Source organism: Glycine max, chromosome 1 (genome assembly GCF_000004515.6).
Source record: "Glycine max cultivar Williams 82 chromosome 1, Glycine_max_v4.0, whole genome shotgun sequence".
Taxonomy (NCBI): Eukaryota; Viridiplantae; Streptophyta; class Magnoliopsida; order Fabales; family Fabaceae; genus Glycine; species Glycine max.
In genome coordinates this window covers 56,683,295-56,704,140 of record NC_016088.4, presented here as the reverse complement: position 1 = coordinate 56,704,140, position 20,846 = coordinate 56,683,295, and the positions used below count along the sequence as shown (strand labels likewise).

The window sequence follows — 20,846 nt, the reverse complement described above, 5'->3', positions numbered from 1 at the left end:
CTCTTGATTAAAACTAAAGTTTTTAATGTCACTAGCAACTAATTTTAAAGTGTCTTATTATTAATCTTAAGACTTTATAAGGTGAAATGAAGTTTACTCTTTTTTTTATTTTCTAAAATCTTAAAACTAAATATCTATTATGTTGAAAATTACATATAGAGAAACATAATACAAAAAATACTCGTTTATATTAATATAAACTAAAATATAATACATAATTATATTTTTAAGAAGAAAAATATGATTTTGAAAATAAAAAAAGATCTCTTACAGGAGAGAAAACTCATTTACCCAGATTGATAACTTGTCAAACGGACATTGGGTGTACTTTCTTCAAAGATCGATTCTTAAGAATACAATCAACACACTAACACAATACCATTAAATAAAATCAACAACGAGAACCTTTTGAGGCTAAACCAACTTAAATATAGTTGCCAAACATTTCATTGGAATCCGTTAAACAAGCACAACAAAAATCACAGAATTCACCGTTAAGGCATTTCTCATGCCCCCATAATGTAAAAAGACACTACCATAGTCGGTATTATGAGAATAACATAAATAGGTCCTAGAGATCTCACGTATATCGTTAACTTTTACGCTCTTATTATCCACTTAAGAATTAAGAGTGTATATCTTTGTGGGTACACCATTGAATTTATTTATTTTTTTGAAGCGAACACCATTGAAATTTGACTTGAGAAACTAAAGAAAATTTTATTTGAATGTTCTTCTCTTTCAAGATTGGTGATGCTGAACATTTGAATTGATGTTTATAAACTGTATTTCCCCTCTATTTCTTAATTCAATACAAGACTTTTGGTGAAATTGAACAATTAATGCATAGGGGAAAAGTACATTTTAATCTTTATACTTAATATGTTATTTTTTGAATTTTGATTCATATGTGAAAAAAGTTAGAACAGCATTAAAACCTGAATAAATAATAAAAACCATTTTTTTTTAAATGTAAATAGTGCATGTCCGTTCTTTATTGGGCTGATCCTAAACCTCAAGCATTGGGAAGCAGAGGCAGAGGAGATGGAGCAGAGGCTGGCAAATACATGGCGAATGCCTCGCAACGACAACAAATTCATAGAAACCGCTCTCCTTTCCGACCTCCGAGTCGACGGCCGTCGCCCCTCCGACTACCGCAAGCTCACCATCAAGCTCGCCAAGCAAGACGGCTCCGCGGAGGTCCATTTGGGCCAAACCCACGTCATCACCTTCGTCACCGCCCAGCTCGTCCGCCCCTACAGAGACCGCCCCAACGAGGGCTCCCTCTCCATCTTCACCGAGTTCTCTCCCATGGCCGACCCCTCCTTCGAGCCCGGCCGCCCCACCGACGCCGCCGTCGAGCTCGGCCGTGTCGTGGACCGCGGCCTCCGCGAGAGCCGCGCCATCGACACCGAATCGCTCTGCGTCCTCTCCGGCAAACTCGTCTGGGCCATTCGCGTCGATATTCACATACTCGACAATGCCGGAAATCTCGTTGACGCTGCGAATATCGCCGCGTTGGTTTCTCTGTTGACTTTCCGGCGGCCGGAATGCTCGTTGACCGGTGAAGACGGGCAGGATGTGGTGGTGCATCCTCCCGAGGAGCGCGACCCGATTCCGTTGATTATTCATCATCTTCCCATTGCTGTTACCTTTGGATTTTTCAGCAATGAAAATCTCCTCGTACGAATTCCTTTTTAATTAATTAATGTTGTTTTGTCTCTGATTTTGTTTTTAGGGTTTAGTCAGGGTTTTAGGGTTTGTGTGTGTAGGTGATAGATCCGACGCACCATGAAGAGTGTGTGATGACAGGGCGCATGACTGCCACGCTTAATTCAAACGGCGACGTTTGTGCAATTCAAAAGCCTGGTGGAGAGAGTGTCTCTCAGAGCGTTATCATGCACTGCTTGAAACTTGCTCATGTTAAAGCTACTGATATTACAACTAAGATTAAGGATGCAGTGAGTTCTCTTTTCTTGCGTGCTATTGCTACACCTGTCTAATTGTCATATCAACTATGTAGTTTATATTCTTTGTTAACTGCTTTTTATTTTTCTTCTCTCGTGTGAATTGGTTAGGTTGAAATACACAACAATGAAAGGATGCTACGGAAGATTAAACGCCATTCTTCGTCCGCTGCTGTGGATGTATGTGGTGCCACAGCTGGATTTGGGGGAAAACAAAATCCACTAGATGGCGATGATTTGGAATGTCGAGCCACACCATCAGGACAACAACATAGTAAGGATGGAGCCTCAAAGAATTTCACCGGTGGTCCCTCGAGTTGGTATGATACTAGCTAGTCCAAGAACTGATAGTTTTCTTTGTAATGGTTTTTGTTTCTAGTCCAGTCCATTTATTACTGCTAGAGAACCGCAAATCCTGAGAAATTATCATCGACTTACATACCCAAAAAACAAATGAGTACTCTACTCACATATATCAGTGGCATAACAAATTGCTCCAGATCATCTATATTAATTTAAAACGAACTTTTATGGGACTAAGTGGATAGATAAGTTGGAAACTTAGTGCAATAAAGCAACAGAGTGATAGAAAGTAAACTGAAATTAGTAATTGCTATTGCCAGGTCATTTTGAGGTCCTTCCATTCTGACTTTTGTCTATGTTTAGAAGAAATTCGTTGGTTAAACTATTTCTTTGTGCCTTATAGTTCCTATTTTAAATTTTAGTCCTTGCACAAGAAAATTTTGAGTTGTAGTAGCTGTATGAGAAGACATTAAGTTCTAGCCTCTACACATGCATAAAAGTAATGTTTTGGTCCCTGACATTAGCACTAGAGAAAATTTTCTGACGGTATAAAACTGCTACAAAAACTCTGATAGTCATCAATCGCTACAAAAAAATGGCTAAGGACTAAAACTTTTTCTGGTATAGGGACTAAAACTTATAATGGGGACAAATATAGGGATCAAATGAATAGTTTAACCAAATTCTTTTAAATTTAATTGAAATACATTTTATATCTTGCCACCATTGCTCCTTCACTTCCTCAGGGATCCCTACTTAGAGTGTGTCAATTCAGATCTTCTAAAAGCTTCTCTAGCTTCATGTGCTAATAGCTTCTCTTTTATCTTCAAATATGAAATTTGCTGCTATGTGGCTTTTGATTGAACCAGTGGCTTTTTGTCTGACTTTGATTGAATAAATTATAAACTTCTCCATAAACATTTGGAGAAGAAAATAAGTTTAGGAATGCCATTGGGCTTCTCCATAAGCTTAAATCAACTTGTGCATTTAGTTTTCGGAGAAGTTAAATGAAAGAACTTCTATTAAAGTCAAGTGTATAAGTTGATTTTAGTTTATGTAGAAACTCAATTCATTTTATCATATTTTCTTCTCTTATAAGCGCTTCTAAAGTAGTTTATCTAAACTGGACCTATGTATGCATCATTTTCTCTTGTTGATTTCACTGTTGCTTTTAGTTAGACTTTTTCCTTTGGGATTTCAATTTCAAATGGTCAGCTGGTGTCTGGATCACTTTATACACGTGTATGTGGTCTAGTGAGAATATAGAACTATGTAATCTCCACTCATTAGAATTGTTGTATTATATGCAGGACCGTCAGTTCCTAGTAAACAAAAGATTCAAGACGTTAGACTAAGCCCAAGGAACCACCACAGGAAATTAAGACAGATTCAACACCAATTGACAAGGCTCTAACTGCTGGGCAGGATAACGGAAGTAAGACTCTCAAGGATGCCGTTAAGTCCAAACACGAGGAAAAAAAAAGTATCTTCCAATAATGAAAATTAAATGATTAAATGAGTTGTTTATTGACCTATTACCTCTCACCTTGTAAGCTTGTGTTTGTATACCCGTTGTAACTGAGAAGTGAATTCAATGTTCCCATTTTTTGAGAAGCATCGATTTCTTGTTTTGGGAAGAATGTTTGTCCTCTTGGTTTTGATAGATAGGACGTTGGAAACATTAGATGAAGAATGGAGTCTGAATAATTTTTACGAGATAGAAACTCCTGATACCGAGATAATATGCTATCATTCTTGTAAAACTATTTTGGCACTTGAAAGTTCCTTCACGCCCCAACACGTGGTTGTTATTGCCTTTTAGTAGTTTTTTTTTTTTTTTATCATATGAGGGCATTAAATTGTTTAATACTATAGAATATTATTGATCGATTTATCTGTCCAAAATTGCAGTATCTGTAATAGTGGAAAATGCAACTGGATGTTTTACATCTCTTAGGAACAACCCATAGTTATAACTGATTCCTACAGTTTAGTATACCTTATTTGTAATTATGTATGATTGTCGATGTGGGTTGATATTAAAAAGATCGAGAATAATAACAGAAATATACACAAATATGCTATAATTATCCAGCTGATTGGAGTCTAGAATAGGCCTACGGAGAGTCTGATGATCATGTAAGCCAGCAATGATTCAATATTTTATACCTAATCCTATAGAGCTTCATTCATTTCAACCTCATCAAGACAATGACATGCGTTACACCAACGTAGATTTTTTATGCCCACTTCAACCGAATATCAAATCAAAGTTGCCTTTAGGAGAACAAGGTGGAAGCATTAGTTAATATATGATATTAAACTAAAGCAAGAATTAAAAACAGCACAATCAGATGGAAAAGTAAAAGCAAATAAATTATTGGAAACAAGTCTCCCAAAATTGACATTGAATAATCTAGAGAAGAAGAATAACTGAGGTCATATATATCTCTAAACAAAAAAAGTGTAATGACAGCCAATTGGCCAGATGTTAAAATTAGGCTGACCACATATGCTTCCTGTTGCTAATCTTGTAAGCGTATAGCACATTTACTGGATAAAAGATCAAAGCTTTTCCAGCAACATGAGTCCCCCGCAGCGAGAAACACACAAAGAACCACTTCTACAGCACAGCAGGTTGTTGTTCGATGGAATCATCAAGTTTCTGCAACAATGGAAGACGAGTGAATGTGCAAATCTAGACACAAAATACAAGAGAAGGGATTTAATCAAACCTTTCCATTCCATTTCCACGTAGAAACTCGGACTTCAAATTTGAAGAGTCTTTCCACTACAACTACAAAATTGAATTATGCTTACATGACTTTTAGATAAGGAGATGGGGAGAAGAAGACTTACGTTATTGAAGGCCGTCGGAAACCATATCGTAGGCAAAAGGTTTACAACATGTTCGGCCCTGCCTGTGTGATTTTCCGTCTTCAGTTTCAACCTTTCAGCTCTGTGCTTTTTTTTAAAATTTTTTTTTACTGAAATATTGTTTTTATATTGCAAAAACATTGGAAATGACGTTATTTAATTCTTTAGTTAGTAGGGTTTTCTTTTAGTAAATCTTACCATAATAATATCAAGGTATTCCAAAATGTCTTAAGTAATCATTTAGTTCCTGAAGTTGATCATGGGATATAATTAAAGTTTGAAATTAAAATTTGTCATGTTAATTATAATTCTTGTGTTTAAAAATTATTTTCAAAATTAGAATAAAAATTTCATGAATTAAAATTGACTAACTTAAGATATTCCTAATTCTTTTTTTTTTTCCTTGCTTCATTTAGAGAAGTCGATTCTCAAGAAAATGTAAGGGGATGAGTCCAATATTAAAATCTTTGGTTGATTTTTTTTAAGAGGAAATATAATAAATACATTTTCAAACTTTTTTTATATGCTTTATATTGTTAAGTGAATTAATGTGTAATTCATTAAATATAAGGTAAGACTTACAAATAGCGAAAAACAAAAAGTATGCTTTATATTGGTAAGACTTACATATTTTACCTAATAATCAAAAGTATGTTAAATAATATATCGTTATATTTGTTTTTAATCGTGATTTTTTTTTCATTCCTTAATTTTCACATTTATCTTATACTTCTATATCTTTCTTTCTTTGTCATCATTTTATTCATCTCATTTTTCATTTTTTTTCCTTTCTTTCTTAATTCCTTCTTCCCTCCCAAGGTGCATGCACACATCCCAAGATTCATGAAAAAAATATTTCATCTTTCTCTAATCTTTTTTGTTTTTATTACTTATTTTAGATATTTGACTATCTTTTATGCTTTGATTTGCTAAAGAAAGTGTCTTTGATTTTAGTATTGACACGACCAAACTCACATGGCAATCTATACATGTCTTGAAACATGTTTGTTTGAAGCGTGCGTCAAATAAGAAAATGTACTCCAAACTTATTTTTAGCTTGAGTAACTCTTACATAACCATTGTTTTTGAGCTGAGAAATTTTACAGTTTTTTTAAATTTGTTTTTGAGATAAAAAAAATTAAAATAAGTTACTTCACTTTAAAAACTTTTTTTTTTCTAAATTTAAGAGTAGCTAAAAATAATTTAACGGCGTCCAATTAAGTGATGCATGTATAATTTTGGGTTGGTAATTACTTCGTTAACTCATTAAGGACCCTGAACTTGTGTGAAAAAGTGAAGTTATTTCACAATATACAGTCAATATACTGCAAGGTTAAATTGACAAATAAATAAGATAGATAGAGTCCTTCTTCCCTCCGTACCCCAGTGACTTGTGAGACTATTTACTAAAAGGTTATTGCAGCAATGGAATGAAAGAGACATTGACATTGATGTGTGGATATGTTTAAATTATGAATGATATGACGAAAAAGGATGGAGCATACTCCCCAGTACCCACACCTATACATATATCAATAACAAGTTTGCATAATTGCCACTTCTTCATGTTTTGTACAACTAAATGAATTGCTCATTTGTCCAATGCTTTTTACCTCAAACACCACATGCTCTAACTTACACAGGATACTATTCTTTCTTCTATCGGCATAATGCCTCACATTGTCTGTAGAAGAGGTGTTTCAGGCTCTTCCATTGTTGCTTCAAGGTAATTAAAGAAGTTGTATTTCTTAACGATGCATTATCACGTTATTCAATGAGTTTGACAATTCATGTAAATAATAGAATAATACATTATTGAATGACAGTATAGATCTTTATTATACCAATAATGCATTCGAATTAAATTCACGAAAGGTTGTATGCTACAGTAGTCCAATAATTTTCTAAGCATAAACTAGCTGGAGTGCCAATGATCCGGGACCACACCCATTCTCTCTTCCCTACCAATTGAATTTCTGCCAACTGTCATAAGAGGTAGAGTCAAAATTCAAAAACATAATGGCTGTACCACAATAACTTTCGCTTTTGAATTTTGATAAATTTGAAAGAGTGGTTAAACATAACTAATATTTTAATAAATTGAAGATTAATAGATGTTAATTTCAAATGCATACAACCAAATGTTAGCGGTTGACAGAAAATGGATTGAGCCAAAAACATTTATATTTAAGTTAGGCTTGGTTATAACATGTAAACTAGGGATTAAGAGAGATTCACATGTTATATTAGGATCCACATCCATCCTAGTTTTTCTTGTAAATATTGATTGGTTATTACCTTTTTATAGAATGGACTGTATTTAACTTTGACTTGTCATCAGATAATTAAAAATCTCATTGAATTTAAGTTCTTACCCTGCCATCTCTGAGCTCAAATAAGACAGAACCTTCAGAAAATGGAATTGGTCTTGTAGAAGCCACCTGTGTCGTATCATATTCAATCAATTACATGCCACGTTTTTTTTTAACATGCAATTCAATGTCAGTTACTCTACCAATTATTTTGGAGTGTAATATTTACCTTTGAGTCACATTTAATGCTCAGGTCACCAAAGTTTCCTTGGTCCTTCTTCAAGTATGATGCAGAATCTTCATCAATACAATCTACTTTCTCTTTCTGGAATCCTCCGTGTCTATGTGCCTCAACGAGCTTATTTCCTACATAGGGAAAACCACAGTCCTTCCACTTCCATGCCATTTTGTCCATGTATCTAAGGTATACTTTTCCATCTGAACCTATCAAAAATAATTGATTGCCTTCAAAGCTTGGACCTGTTGAACCAACAAGTGTTACACCTCTATTGGGTGTTCCATGTTCCACCCAGTTCCATCCATACAATGAACTCCATTGATACTCGACAAGGCCACCTTCTCTTGAAAGCATGAAGAGGGAGCCTGAGAGTGTTTTTAATGATGGTCTTATAACTGTTCCAGAAAACTGTGATAGAACCAAATGCTGAGAATGGTAATGCTCATGCCACAAATCAGTCACTTTGTTATACTGATATAGGCGACCATTTATTCCGATGACAAATACTATATTTTTCCTGAACAATTCCTGGTCTACTATACATGCAACCTTAGCATCTGGAGGATTTCTGCAATCTTTCCATTTCAACTTCTTCAAAGAAACCTGAGGAAAAATTGTATAATATTTACTTCTCCAATTATGGCATAGCTAGTTTTTGTTGCTGTATTTGATTTTGATATCTATAAAAAAAAACCAATTAAAAACAAACTTAATTATTCTTTTAAATTTATGCACTTAAGTAATACTGCACCAGGATCAATATTCTCATCTTGTTATTCTATTCTTTAGAGTATACTTACCATTAACTTCATTAGTCTTCCAGTTTTGCTCACAAAGAAGAGAGTATCTTCAGTTGTAACCTTCCTTTCTTGGCCTGGTAATCCATCCCAAGGTTGACCTCCAATAACATTTCTTCCTTTCCTCACAGCAGTGCAATTCCTCCATGCTAACTCCTTGCCACTTCTTTCTCTAAGGAGCAGACTCCCATATGCATCAACCATGAATAAGCTTCCATTATAGTTACTCAATATACCTTTCATGGCTGTAGAACTCTCATGCTTCAGCCATATCCATGCACTCTCAATGCTAATGTATTCAAAAATCAAACCATCATCTGTTATTAAGAAAAATGACTTCCCTAAATCCATCAATCGCAAGCGAAAGTTACTAATAATCCAGTCATCTGGTGTATTGTATTCTTCTGAAGATTGTATCAGTCTACCACCACCTGAAGTGCCTACAGATAAATAATGATTCTGTGTTTGGCTTTGCTTTCTCCTACCTGTTACTAAACTTATTACTGATTCCTCTGACTCATCTTTTATGCCTGTGAGACAGTTTCTGAGGCCACGTTCGTTTGTGCAATATTCTGCATTCCACCCTTCACTCTCTGGCACATCTAATATGGACCAAACATATTTTGTTGATGCTTTCCTTCGGATGTTTTGTGGCTGAGATGGCCCTGAACTTTCACCACCTTGTCCTAGTGGATGTAATTCTGCAATTCTGCCATCATTTAGAGGAAACAGTATCCTGCCAATGTACAATTGCAAGCCAGCTATACCTCTTGCTGCTTTTGCATGGAGAGGATGCTGATGACTTTTCCATGCTCCTGGAAATTGATTATTTGGAACAAGGCCTGTTTTTACGTGACTATGTGAGAATCAATGTCTTGAACTTAGGATTTAGATTCAATTGTACAGCCTATAGAGATAATATTATGTATCTATTTGCTCTTTTTAAATTTGAATTTTAACACTTCTACTAATATTGTTTTTAACAATACTACCTTTGTTACTATTTATAAGACATAATTAACAAATTTTTTTGTCCCTAACTTCATTTTATCTCTCTTGTTCATTATTTTTTTTTACTAAAATACCCTTAATTGTCTTTTTCTATTTCCTATGAAGATTGAAGATGAGTAGGTTTCCAATAAAGTTAAAGTTAAATTTAAAAAAATATTATAATAAATAAATTTAATATTAATAATTAAATTAACTAACTTTCTTAATAAATATAAATTAGGCAAGTATATCTTATAATCGGGGGAGTATTTGTTAAGGAAACAAGTAAAATATACATATAATATTAAAAATACATAATATGTAAAAATATTCAATAGAATGTAATAAACACTCTTTAACTAATGTTGGCACTTGTCAGCAAGATGCTGTTGATAAAATTTGTTATTCCTATCACCTAAAATTATCAAGAAATATTGTTAACTGACTTTAAAATGAAGAATATGATTAGCAATAAATCGTGTTGAAATTTTCTGCTATATGTAGCTTTTGGGAATTGGTGCTAGTCATGATAACTGTTAAATAGCTATTGATGTTGATATAGAGTATCATGCTATAATTGACTAACGATGAGTCCACCAAATCCAGAATTAATTTAATTTTAAGTGGACAAAATCAAAACATCGATTATCAGTTCCCAAGTTGTTTTTTTTTTTACATCTCATTTTCTATTTGAATATTGCCTGCTAAGAACAAAACTGTTAATCGACAATGGAGAAGTTCATGTGTAGTAAAAGCAAGGTAGACTATTCATATACTAATCGTGAAAACTAAAGTATTTTTTTCATTATGAGATGAGATGACTGACCTAATTGTTTTACAATTTGATATTCAAAGACAGACCCGAATGATGTAGTGAAGAATAAAGAAATGGACGATGTTTCACTTGATTCATCTTGTAGTGCTGGTGTAATACATGTTAAATTTTGATCCTGGGGTCGGCCATGGACTACCCATTTCCACTTCCTTTGATGCAATTTTCTCTCTACCAAAGTGCCTTCCTGCATGATTACCAAGATTTTTTTTTAAAATGGTATCCTCCTAGACAGATCATAAGAATAAATTCTAAAAGGACTTGATCAAAAAGTAAATCTAATAAACCATGTCCGAGCCAAGCTAAGCATGTTCTAGTGATTCGCAAAAGCGATTGAATTTTTATGAAGCTCCACATTTGATATAATGGTTAAGTTTTACATATAATTGACAACAATCTAGTTTCTCTTCGATCACTTTTTCCTTCCAAAAAAATTCTATAAGAGTATCTATTTAAAGAGGGATGTTTTCACCACTACTTTAGTTCTATTTTACTAAATTTGAGTATTTTCTGATGTTTTTCGAAAGAAGTTTTGAGCACTTTTTTTCTGGAAATGATTGGAATGTTCATAAAATACTTGTAAACTTCAGACCTTTGTTAAAAGGAACAGAGATTCAGAATGATCATCACTCAATCCAGGTAAACTACACCCTTTAGATGGCATCAAAGGAGCAGCTTGTGCTGTTCTTTCATGCCATATGTGCCTCTTCCATGATGGTTTTGATTTTCTGTCATATTCATAAAGATCTCCAGCAGAACTACAGCACCACATCATTTGTTAAGTTTGTCAGACTCATATGATAGAAGATGAAGAGTGCTTTGTGAAAATCACTGAAAAACAACATGGCAGTTTATGACATTAGAAGAGTATAGTAAATTTTAATTTTGCTTTCTAGTCCTGTATTCTATTTATTGTTTTTATCAAATATGAAATTGCAACAAAACTTGCCTCAAGCACACACAAACCACCCACCTTATGGTATATACTACTTCTCTTGTTGAAGAAGCATCAGCTATTGCTGCTACATTTGCTCCAGCTGGTTGGCCATGATTTATCCATCTGTTCTATATATATATATGTCAAGATTGAGGTGAAATTAGTAACACCTTGGAATCCATTTGTTAAATGTTAAAGAACTTAAGATTCAACTGCCAAGTCACTAATATTTGCTCCAAAACTTAAGTTTTACCTGGAGGGCTCAACCCAAGCAAGTTCTACTAGTGATCCATTCTTTGTGCAGAAATAGGCTCTCCTGTCCCACAAGGCAACAACACAAGAGACTATGTTTTAACAATGCTAATGGTGTATATATGTTTGATCTCAGAAATTAAAATTGTACTTACTGTTCATCGCGCGAAGCAACTCCAGACTTCATTAAAAGATTTTTCTCTGGATCAGTAGGTGTGAATTCAACCCAAATTGGTTGTGAGCTTTCACCGAGTTGCACTCGAATCTGCTGAGCAAAATTACAAGCAGCCAATCTATGAGACAAGGGTAATTGTCGCAGTTTCAATTTCCAACAACGTACAGAGGACCCTTTTATTTATCGGAGTTTACATTTTAATACTTATCCAAGAGTTCAATCTTGACATAATAGTGTCAATATGTTAGTGTCTAAATTAGATGACCGGCTATGCATAAAGTTGTTATACTAAAGTGTATATTACATGCATGTGTAACATGTACCTGAAAGGGGAGAAATTATTACACTGTTCGGGACCATGTGATCCTAGTCGATCTCTATGTGATACATTATTAATTCTTTTTTGTAAATTGAAAAATGTGGTTACATGTCAGGTAGAGATTGACCGGGACTACATACTTGGAAGAGAGTTGATATGCCCAGAGAAATATAAGGATAAAAATCAAGTTCTACAGTTGATGAGAACATTTAACATAGTATGATGCTTGGCATGTATCTTCTAACTTAACAGATGCTTCTAACCTGATACAATTTTCCTGCTTCTGATAGAGCAAGAATCGTCTGATTGATGACAAAAATTGATATGGCACTTCCTGCTGATACGGGCAAGTCATGAGGGACAATCACCCATTCCATTCCATTCCAAAACCTCTCATAGATAGACCCACTTTCACCAGTGATCCACACAGATGTCTCGGATATTTTACTCAAGGAAATTCTCTTTCTCTGGGGCAGAACCACATCCTCTGCTTCCAACTTACTATCCTTATTCTCAACACTTCTCTTTTGTTCATCAAGCTTGTGTTTTAGCTCCAATACTTCTTGTGTGCTCTTCTTATCTGTCTGAAGTATTGACCCCACTTTTCTACAGTCACCGTTAACACAAGAGAGCAGATCATAGGGCAGTTTTGCTTCAACCCATGTTTCAGTTTGTTCACTGAACACCCAAAACTTATCAGTCTTCTGCTGAAATCGTTGGTTGCTTTGTTGAAAAATTTGATATGGGCACCATGAAGCACAAACCACAACTATAAAGCAGCTGACAGACAAGAGTCCCCAGATGGCAAATGTCAAATGGAACATTGACATGGTTTTGTTGTCATTGGAAGCCAGACAAATAGCAAAGAGACCCGAAACACTTCAAAATAAAGATTTGTAGGTACCATAAGAAGTACCGCAAATGGACCATGTGTTAAAAAGCTTCGAATTATTATGACTATCTGCCCAAAGTTTACAATCAGACGTGTGGATAGTTCATGGAAAAGTGCTGTTGGCATGGTCCCCAAGACCAAGAGGATTTATTACTATTTGGGATGTGAATTTCATAAAGAGAAAGGGAAGATTTGTAAATTGTTGGACCATACTCCATGGATTATGGACCGTATGGAAAGTGGTAGCAGTGGCTACTCATTCTTAGAATTTAACAATCACCACTAGATAGTAGTAGATGCATACATGGTCTCTGTGTTTCTCAACTTTTGAGGTAATTATTTGATATCAAATTACACAACGTAGTGGAAGTGTTTTTCACGAGATGCTTTAATTGGTTGGTCCCTTTATAGTATCGGGTTTGCTTTTTAATAATAATAAAAGGTTTCAATTTTTTAAGTAGAGCATATATTTATTTATTTTGGTGATCTCTATACGAATTAGAGTATCGGTTAAGAAATATGCTTAGGAAAGGAAAAGTGAGAAGCAAGCAGAATAAATTATGAAAATTTGAACTCATATATATACTCACAATCTATTTATTTTTAGAGTTTGATCAACGAAACTGATTTAAGGATACTTTTGTAACCAATATATATGGAAGATATTAATGATTATTTTGAAAGAAAGAATATCATTTTACTTTGTTTTTGTATATGTCGGGTTCCTTAACGTTCCTGAGACACCCATTGGCAAATAAAACAATTATTTTTTCAAGAACTTTGTGCCACGATTTTACTAGTATATTTTTATGATTATCTTCGTTTACGTGCATCATTGTGAAGCATAGTAGCATTGTTAAGGGCCAAAGTTGGTATGATGCTGCGGCTACTTTATGAATATTGTGATCAGTGGTTGCGTTTCCATTAGATGGTCCCGTCAGATCACAGATGCCTAACCCTATAATTGGTCTCATATTCGATCTACCTTTGGACTCCATCAATATAAAGTTATCAAACGTGGAAGCTGAGCTCAGATACCTCCAATTTTCTTTTGAAGCAACTCGCGGAAGAAAATGACATTGAAAACAATATCATTCACTCACAAGTGAATGATTTATATTTATTTTGGTGAAATAATCGGGAAAAAAAAAATAAAGAAACAAGACTAAAAACTGCAAGAAAATACGATGAAAGTCACATCATCCAAAACGACATTAAAAAAAAGTTTCACAAATTTATTTCACAATTTATTATATTGAATGACAATAAAGTATGAGATTAATAACGATAATGATAATTAATTATGCTTTAACTTCTTGTTCATTCATATATAATATAATTATTAAAATCATTCTATTTAATCATTTTTAATTGAAATTTTCAACTGTTAAATTAAAAAGTTTCTTTAAACAAATCAAATTTATAAATTTTATACAATCAAAAATATTTACTATTTAATTAATTAATTTTATTTTAACATAATATATTTTTAAATTTAAATAAATATAGGTTTTATGATCAATTATATATTTATAAATACTTGATTTTTAAAAATTTTAATATATATATATATATATATATATATATATATATATGATCGTTAAAATAATATTACATAATTCAGTGATTAAATTTATTAAAATCATATTCTAAAAATTAAAAAAAAAAAAGTAAATTTCCTCTCTACGTGTATCTAGAAAGGAAAGTTAAATGAACTAAGAACAAAGTTTTCCTTGAATATTTTAATTATGAAAAAAAATCAAAAAAATAATAATAGCATGATTTGTTCAATTTATTATAAGAATAATAATCTTTTAAGAACTTCTTATAAAAGAAAACTTGCTGGTTGATCATCACAGACTCGTTATCGATCTCAATCACAATAAAATACCATTTGGTGATATCATATGGGAGCTTATACTACACGACAAGACTGACTTAGATTCCACTGGAAAAAGAATGCTAGAGTTTGATTCCTCCAATAGAGGGTTGCATCAGAATCTCAAACTTGTGGACAGCAATTTTCTATTTCTTTCTTTTTCATGTTTTCAAAATGCCTGATTCTTTCATATTGATTGAAGTCTCTTCTTTTTCTTTATGTTTTCAGGATTTTGTTTGAACTTATATGTTAACATTTTTTTTCAATTGAAATATTATTTTTTTAAAATTATAATAACTATGTATGTATAAAAAAATTCAAAAAAAAAAAGAATATCTTGATAATTAAAAAATATATTTTTTTTAAAAATTTGAACAAATGAGTATTTAATTTGCTTTAATTTTAAGATTTTATTTGAAAAAAATTATATCTTATAATATATGAATAAATTTAGGGTAAAATGTGCTTCGGTACATCAAGAATCGGTTAAAATTGATCTAAAATGGTGGTTTGGTGGTTTTATTTTTTGATTTTTTTAAAAAAAAATGTGGATGATTTCATTCATGGTCAAGTCAAAATAAAATATAAAATTAGGGACAAAATCCACCCCAATACGTGAGTAGCATTAAAACTATCCATTTTAATCCGCAGATAATTTTTACGCATGGATATAAATTATTGTCATCCCTATTTGCAAACAAGAAAACCTTTTGTTTTTCCTTCAGTTTCCTCCAAACTCCCCTGTCACCAACAAAACCCAGCTACTAACAAAAAGTGGAGGAATTTCACTTGCACCTCTACAAGATTGGTAGCAACAATCAATGAGTCATCAACTTATGGAAATGAAGCAGCCAATCAGCTTTTTCCAGCAACAGCTTCTCAGAATTGAACACCCGCAAAATTTATTCATGATGAATATAGTAATTTGCCTGTTTAACGTTTAATTTAAGAAACAAATAATTGCTTGCTTGCTTAATGTGTAAGGTAGTGAATAGTTGCTTACAAAATTTGATAAGGATAGGCATGGGTACAAGAATCTTTAACACCCGCCTTTCCATATAATTGTGTTTGGCAAAAAATCGTAAAAGTGATTCTCATTAAAATAGAAATTGGATACGAATATTTGTTGCCTTTGCGTTGAAATTTTCTAGATCATTCAACATTTTCACATTTTTATCCTTTTTCATCTTTAACAACTATTTAATAAAATTTACAATATCTATTATACTTGTTCGCTTAATACTAGTTTTATCAAAAACTATCTAAAGTCTAAACAACATTGCTACTTTTCATAAACCAATTTACTTTTTAAATTACTTTTATCTAAATTTTACAAATTCAAATTTGTAGAATTTACAAACATAGTTTTTGATAAATTAAAGAAAATTAAACACTTATGAAATGTTCATGTCTGTTCACACTTAAGAAATATTTTAAAGTAAATTAATTCCTTGACTCCACAACCTTTAGTATTAACTTGTATGAATATTGTTTCCATAATCATAAAGTCTTATATCATTTAAGGATCGAGAGCATGAATTATTTATAAACACATTTTCTCCTCAATCCATCGAGATATATTTTACTAAAAATAAAACTGTGATGATCCAAAGAGTACCTAATCAAACAATAGGTTGGAACAAATACAACAATGAATATCATAATTATAAGTTATCGAATTGTGCGTTGCACATAAAATTTTTATTTTAAAATATGTTTGGCTTCAATTTTTAATAGTAATATCTAATTAGCATCATGCTAATAAAAGATAGCAAAATATTATCAAATACCGAACAGTCCATCCTATACTTTACGTTGTTAACTGGTCGGAGACAGAAGGACCTACACGAATTGTTTTACATTTTTTAATAAAAATAAAGTCAATGTAAAAGTTGTTGCAAAATCAAATCGAATTCATTCACCCAAAAAAACAAGATCAAATCAAATTCAAATAACTTTTCATGCTAAAAAGGACGACAAAAGAAAATTAGGTGAGTTACTTGGAAGGAAAAGGAAACTATATTCTTGCTCTATCGAGATTTTGCTTTCATTATTCTGTTTATCGCATACTTCATTGATTTTTGGTTTCTAGTTCCTTCTATTTGCAATCCATCACTGCTTGAGATTGATCCTGTATGTGGCTGGTATCCGCAGTCTCCTTTTACTCTTCCTACCACCTGTTTTGTAATTTTTGTTTAACGAAAATGCCTTTTATAGAAGCTAATTTGTGTTGTTTCTGCAGTGTATCCTAACAAGAAACACAAGAAAAACTAATTTTCTTTGTGTGCTTATACAATAGAAATTAATTTCCATCAAATCAATGACATACAAAAAAGATCAAGGTGGCTTTAAAGAGAAGAAAATAGATAGAAAAATGAGAAGGGAGAATGACCGTGGGAGGCGTGGGAGGGAGAAGGCAGAGTAGTTTGAGTATTTAAAAAAAAAAAGTGTGAAGAGTAAAAAGGGGAGGATAGATTGAACAGCACATTTAATCCCATCACCATACGCCCAGCGTAAGAACCCAACAAGCATTGAATGCTGTTCTCGCTTCTCACAGCTGAAATGCCGGTTCTTTCAGCAGAGGTTATAAATTAAGTTACTATGACACTGTGTGATAAGCAAACACTTGAAAGTTATTCTAGTGGGACAGCCCAATACCAAATCATTGCTCACAGCAAGAGGAAATTTCAGCACCAAGACAAAACATGCATCCGTCCAATTAAGATTTAACCATTAGGCGTTCCACATAATAACTAACAAGGTTCCGATTTCAACATTCCATCAGTGGCAGGTACACGACTTCACCTTAAACTTCTTCAGTTTTTCACCATATAATTTCAGCTGCGCACTTACTATATTTTTATTCTACCACATATGTGTGAAATATGAGAGTAAGCATAATGTGCGCTTGGTATTTTTCTTAACATCCAAATATGTTCTCCAGGCTTCCCTCTTCTCTTCAATCAAAACAAAAGCATGCATCCACATTAACTCACGGCAAAGTAGACTGTAAATCAACTCAAGGTCAAAAACCTACGATTTTTCCTTAGGGGGTGTGTTCTCAAAATATATTTCACTCTGTATTAACTATTTCAAAAGGAGCTTGCAAATATTAACCGTGCAACAACAAGGTAATATAAATAATAAGAGAATTTGAGAAACACCCAGGTGTATTTAGCGTGAAATCTCAAAAGTCCACTATCGTGGTAATTATACAAACTACCTAAAAAATTGGCATTCTAATATCCTCAAAATACAACAATTTGACCCTAATGAGAGGTCCACTTTCCCAAACTCAATTGAACATTTAATCTACTCTAAAGTTACAACAGGTCAAAGAATGAATTAACTTAGGAAGCAATAGCCGAAAGCTGACCATGAAACCTGTGTGTACCTGATCACACTTTAATCATCTGCTGCTAACTACTGAAGAAGTTAGGTCCAGCCCGAGACAGAAGCTCCTTGCCAGCATCCTTACCCATCTCAATCATATCTTCAACAGCATATGGACCAACCCTGGATGTCTCTAGCACTGCACAGAGGGAAATGCATGAAAGCTTAGAGAAAAGTTACTTGTGAAGGATTAGAAACCAAAGTCAAATAACATAAATCTATAAAAAGATGCTCGTACCTCTGGTTCCATCAGGGGAAGCAACTAATCCTCTAAACAAACAATTGCCATCTTCGTTTCTACAAGCATACCCTGCAATAGGAGTGCGGCAAGACCCATCCAAAGTCTGAAGAAAGGCCCTTTCACAGACAACTGCTAGCCTTGTTTCTTCATGATTAAGTGAATCAATGTATTCTGCCTACAGAAACCACTCAACCAAAAAGTTGAAAAATATCAAGAATCTAAAATGAGTAAAGAATGTAAGATGCAATGTAAAATTGTAATATTATGCAATTAATTTGAAATGTTTCAGATTCCAAATATAAACCAATCTTCTTTCTGGTTTGAGTAGGAATTTGTTGCAAGTAGGTATTTAACAATGTACACACACATTAGATCCTACATGGCATGATTAACTTCCCTTGCACCTAAAAATAACAGCAAGTCTGCCAAGATTGTGCACTATATTTAATCACTTACCATTTTATCGTCATCACTTCTACAGGCAATTCCAATGGCACCTTGGGCAACAGCTGGAAGCATATCATCTATTGATAGGATTGAAGTCACATTTTCTGTCATACTTAAGCGTTTGAGTCCAGCTAATGCTAATAGTGTAGCTTGGACAACCCCCTCATTGAGTTTTCTTAACCTTGTTTGGACATTGCCACGGAAATTTTCCTGCACCTGAGAAATAAAATTCCAGAACAATTTATCAGTGGTCTAGAATATAAAAATTTCACAAATGAAGTAGCAAAGAGTAGTCAAACAACATGGACAGAGAAAAAAAAATGCTTCAAGAAAGACAACAACCAGCTACCACAAGGAAAAAATAAAATAAAAACTGTCCATTTGAAACTGCAACGGAATAAAGACTATAACTTTCTAAGAAAGCTAAATCTTAAAGAATACACCGAGAATGCTCATAACCCTAGAGTAAAGACCACAAGGATAACATATTGTCTTTACTTCATAGTCACAACCATAATTGTTAGTCCATGTCACCAAGGTGTTAACATGTTACATGGGCATACTAATGATCATCTACCGAATTCAACCATCCACAAATGATTAGAATATTACGTTAAGCTATTTGATGGCGATTCATAGCTGACATCAGCTACAAAATACATATTATGATATGAAGCGATACAAGTCCCTCTTACATGCTTTCAGAAGCATTTTAAAAATCTGATATATGTATTAGGTTTCACCACACACAATGCTAATGTGACCATTTGTCAATAATCTTGTCTATTTTTTTTACATTATATGACAACTTTGGTAACAGCAGCTTGCAGCCAGAAAAGGAAATTAGAAATCTTATACAGGGGATGTCCATTAAAGTCATTTGCTACTTGCTAGAGCTAATTTAGTAAGACAAAGTGTAGGAAACAATAATTTGTGATTTTCAAGCTGATGAGTAAAAAAGATGACTTACATTAAGAGATGGATATCTGTGGAGGATCTGTGACTTTCGTCTTAACGAAGCAGTACCAATAACACTTGCAGGGGGAAGATCAGCTAAGGAAGCTGCAGTCAAGGATATAAATGCATCTCTGACATCCTCTCGCGGAAGGTTACATGGCAGAATTGTTTTATCAGGCAAGTAAGTAGGAACATCCTTCATCGAATGGACAGCGATGTCGATTTCGCTGTTCAAGAGTGCCTCATCTATTTCTTTGGTGAACAAGCCCTTCCCACCTATGTCTGCAAGTGGTTGTGTGAGGATTTTGTCCCCTGTTGTCTTTATAATCACAATCTCAATAGCCCCCTCTTCGGCTAAGTCAGGGTGTGATGCCATGAGTTTGTCTCTGGTCTCATATGCTTGTGCTAGAGCTAGTGGACTGCTCTACACATGAAAGAAAAAAAAAAAAAAACAATTTTGATGATGGTGGGAATCTGAGAATGTTTGTTTTGTTTTGTTAAACCAAAAATGCACAAGCCAAACAGATGAGAAGAAAAAATGGGGGGAAAAGAATACCTTCCTCTGGTACCAATTCTGATGAGAGCGACCTTAGTTTGTTGCTCAACGGCAACAGAAGCTTTGGTGACCCAAATGCGATGGCATTTGGAGAGAGATGCGGTTTTGGTTTTCGAAGCTGAGCGGGGAAGCCACCCGCCATGGAGCGTGGAAGAAAGAGTATTCATGTCAAAGAGAAGAGAAGAGAACAACAACAGCGAATTGTTGAGGCAACCCCGTTTCGCTTCGCTTCTGTCTGCTGATGGATGGAGTCTGATATGATATGTCCAACAAGATAAAGTTCATACGGATTAATCATTTTCTTTTCTTTTCTTTTCGGAAATTACACGCATTATTATTTTAATTCGCCTATGGTGTGGTGGCTATACAATACTCCATGTGCCAACTGCCTCTAAGTCTAACACACTGGTTAAAGGAAAAAAAAATTAAAAGTATCGTATTTAATATTATTAATATATTTTGTTCTAATTTTTTATTAAAAA

At 33.7% G+C, this 20,846-nt stretch overlaps 3 protein-coding genes and 1 long non-coding RNA gene across 6 annotated transcripts; 1 reads left to right on the top strand and 3 right to left on the bottom strand.

The window, feature by feature from the left end:
* The first annotated feature begins 976 nt into the window (after nt 1-976).
* Nucleotides 977-4,068, top strand: LOC100780196 (exosome complex component RRP45A). Its single transcript, XM_003517476.5, has 4 exons — nt 977-1,683; nt 1,773-1,961; nt 2,079-2,287; nt 3,581-4,068. The coding sequence occupies exons 1-4, from the start codon at nt 1,045-1,047 to the stop codon at nt 3,594-3,596; spliced, it is 1,053 nt and encodes a 350-aa protein (XP_003517524.1). The 5' UTR covers nt 977-1,044; the 3' UTR covers nt 3,597-4,068.
* A 559-nt stretch (nt 4,069-4,627) lies between these two features.
* On the bottom strand, nt 4,628-5,221 carry LOC102663315 (uncharacterized). The gene is made up of 2 exons (XR_001388962.3): nt 5,006-5,221; nt 4,628-4,935 (listed from the first exon to the last, which is right to left on the bottom strand). It is a non-coding gene; the product is annotated as an uncharacterized lncRNA (long non-coding RNA).
* Nucleotides 5,222-6,867: 1,646 nt separating this feature from the next.
* On the bottom strand, nt 6,868-13,278 carry LOC100791208 (uncharacterized). 2 transcript variants are annotated; one of them, XM_006573754.4, is made up of 10 exons: nt 12,263-13,278; nt 11,661-11,773; nt 11,507-11,569; nt 11,290-11,376; nt 10,909-11,074; nt 10,311-10,503; nt 8,498-9,336; nt 7,689-8,300; nt 7,523-7,588; nt 6,868-7,130 (listed from the first exon to the last, which is right to left on the bottom strand). In XM_006573754.4, the coding sequence occupies exons 1-10, from the start codon at nt 12,827-12,829 to the stop codon at nt 7,014-7,016; spliced, it is 2,823 nt and encodes a 940-aa protein (XP_006573817.1). In that variant the 5' UTR covers nt 12,830-13,278; the 3' UTR covers nt 6,868-7,013. The 2 variants fall into 2 exon arrangements, with proteins under 2 accessions (XP_006573817.1, XP_006573818.1); XM_006573755.4 differs by having other exon boundaries at nt 11,661-11,770.
* Nucleotides 13,279-17,828: 4,550 nt separating this feature from the next.
* Nucleotides 17,829-20,645, bottom strand: LOC100779132 (porphobilinogen deaminase, chloroplastic-like). 2 transcript variants are annotated; one of them, NR_182662.1, is made up of 5 exons: nt 20,365-20,645; nt 19,822-20,232; nt 18,861-19,067; nt 18,402-18,579; nt 17,829-18,302 (listed from the first exon to the last, which is right to left on the bottom strand). NR_182662.1 is itself a non-coding variant. In NM_001253959.3 (5 exons), exons 1-5 carry the CDS (start codon nt 20,529-20,531, stop codon nt 18,190-18,192), a joined length of 1,071 nt encoding a protein of 356 aa, NP_001240888.1. In that variant the 5' UTR covers nt 20,532-20,645; the 3' UTR covers nt 17,829-18,189. The 2 variants fall into 2 exon arrangements, 1 of the variants encoding a protein (NP_001240888.1); NM_001253959.3 differs by having other exon boundaries at nt 19,822-20,227.
* Between the last annotated feature and the right edge of the window lie 201 nt (nt 20,646-20,846).

What these genes read in the sequence shown, in the direction of transcription:
- LOC100780196 (XM_003517476.5), top strand. Translation starts at nt 1,045, where the DNA reads ATGGAGCAGAGGCTGGCAAATACATGGCGAATGCCTCGCAACGACAAC. An exon ending in TCAGCAATGAAAATCTCCTC is followed by an intron (nt 1,684 to 1,772) that starts GTACGAATTCCT and finishes TTGTGTGTGTAG; the next exon opens with GTGATAGATCCGACGCACCA. An exon ending in CAACTAAGATTAAGGATGCA is followed by an intron (nt 1,962 to 2,078) that starts GTGAGTTCTCTT and finishes TGAATTGGTTAG; the next exon opens with GTTGAAATACACAACAATGA.
- LOC100791208 (XM_006573754.4), bottom strand. Translation starts at nt 12,829, where the DNA reads ATGTCAATGTTCCATTTGACATTTGCCATCTGGGGACTCTTGTCTGTC. An exon ending in GCATTAAATGTGACTCAAAG is followed by an intron (nt 7,589 to 7,688) that starts GTAAATATTACA and finishes GATACGACACAG; the next exon opens with GTGGCTTCTACAAGACCAAT. An exon ending in TTGAGCTCAGAGATGGCAGG is followed by an intron (nt 7,131 to 7,522) that starts GTAAGAACTTAA and finishes CTCTTATGACAG; the next exon opens with TTGGCAGAAATTCAATTGGT.
- LOC100779132 (NM_001253959.3), bottom strand. Translation starts at nt 20,531, where the DNA reads ATGAATACTCTTTCTTCCACGCTCCATGGCGGGTGGCTTCCCCGCTCA. An exon ending in AGAATTGGTACCAGAGGAAG is followed by an intron (nt 20,228 to 20,364) that starts GTATTCTTTTCC and finishes TGTGTAGAGCAG; the next exon opens with TCCACTAGCTCTAGCACAAG. An exon ending in ACAGATATCCATCTCTTAAT is followed by an intron (nt 19,068 to 19,821) that starts GTAAGTCATCTT and finishes TTTATTTCTCAG; the next exon opens with GTGCAGGAAAATTTCCGTGG.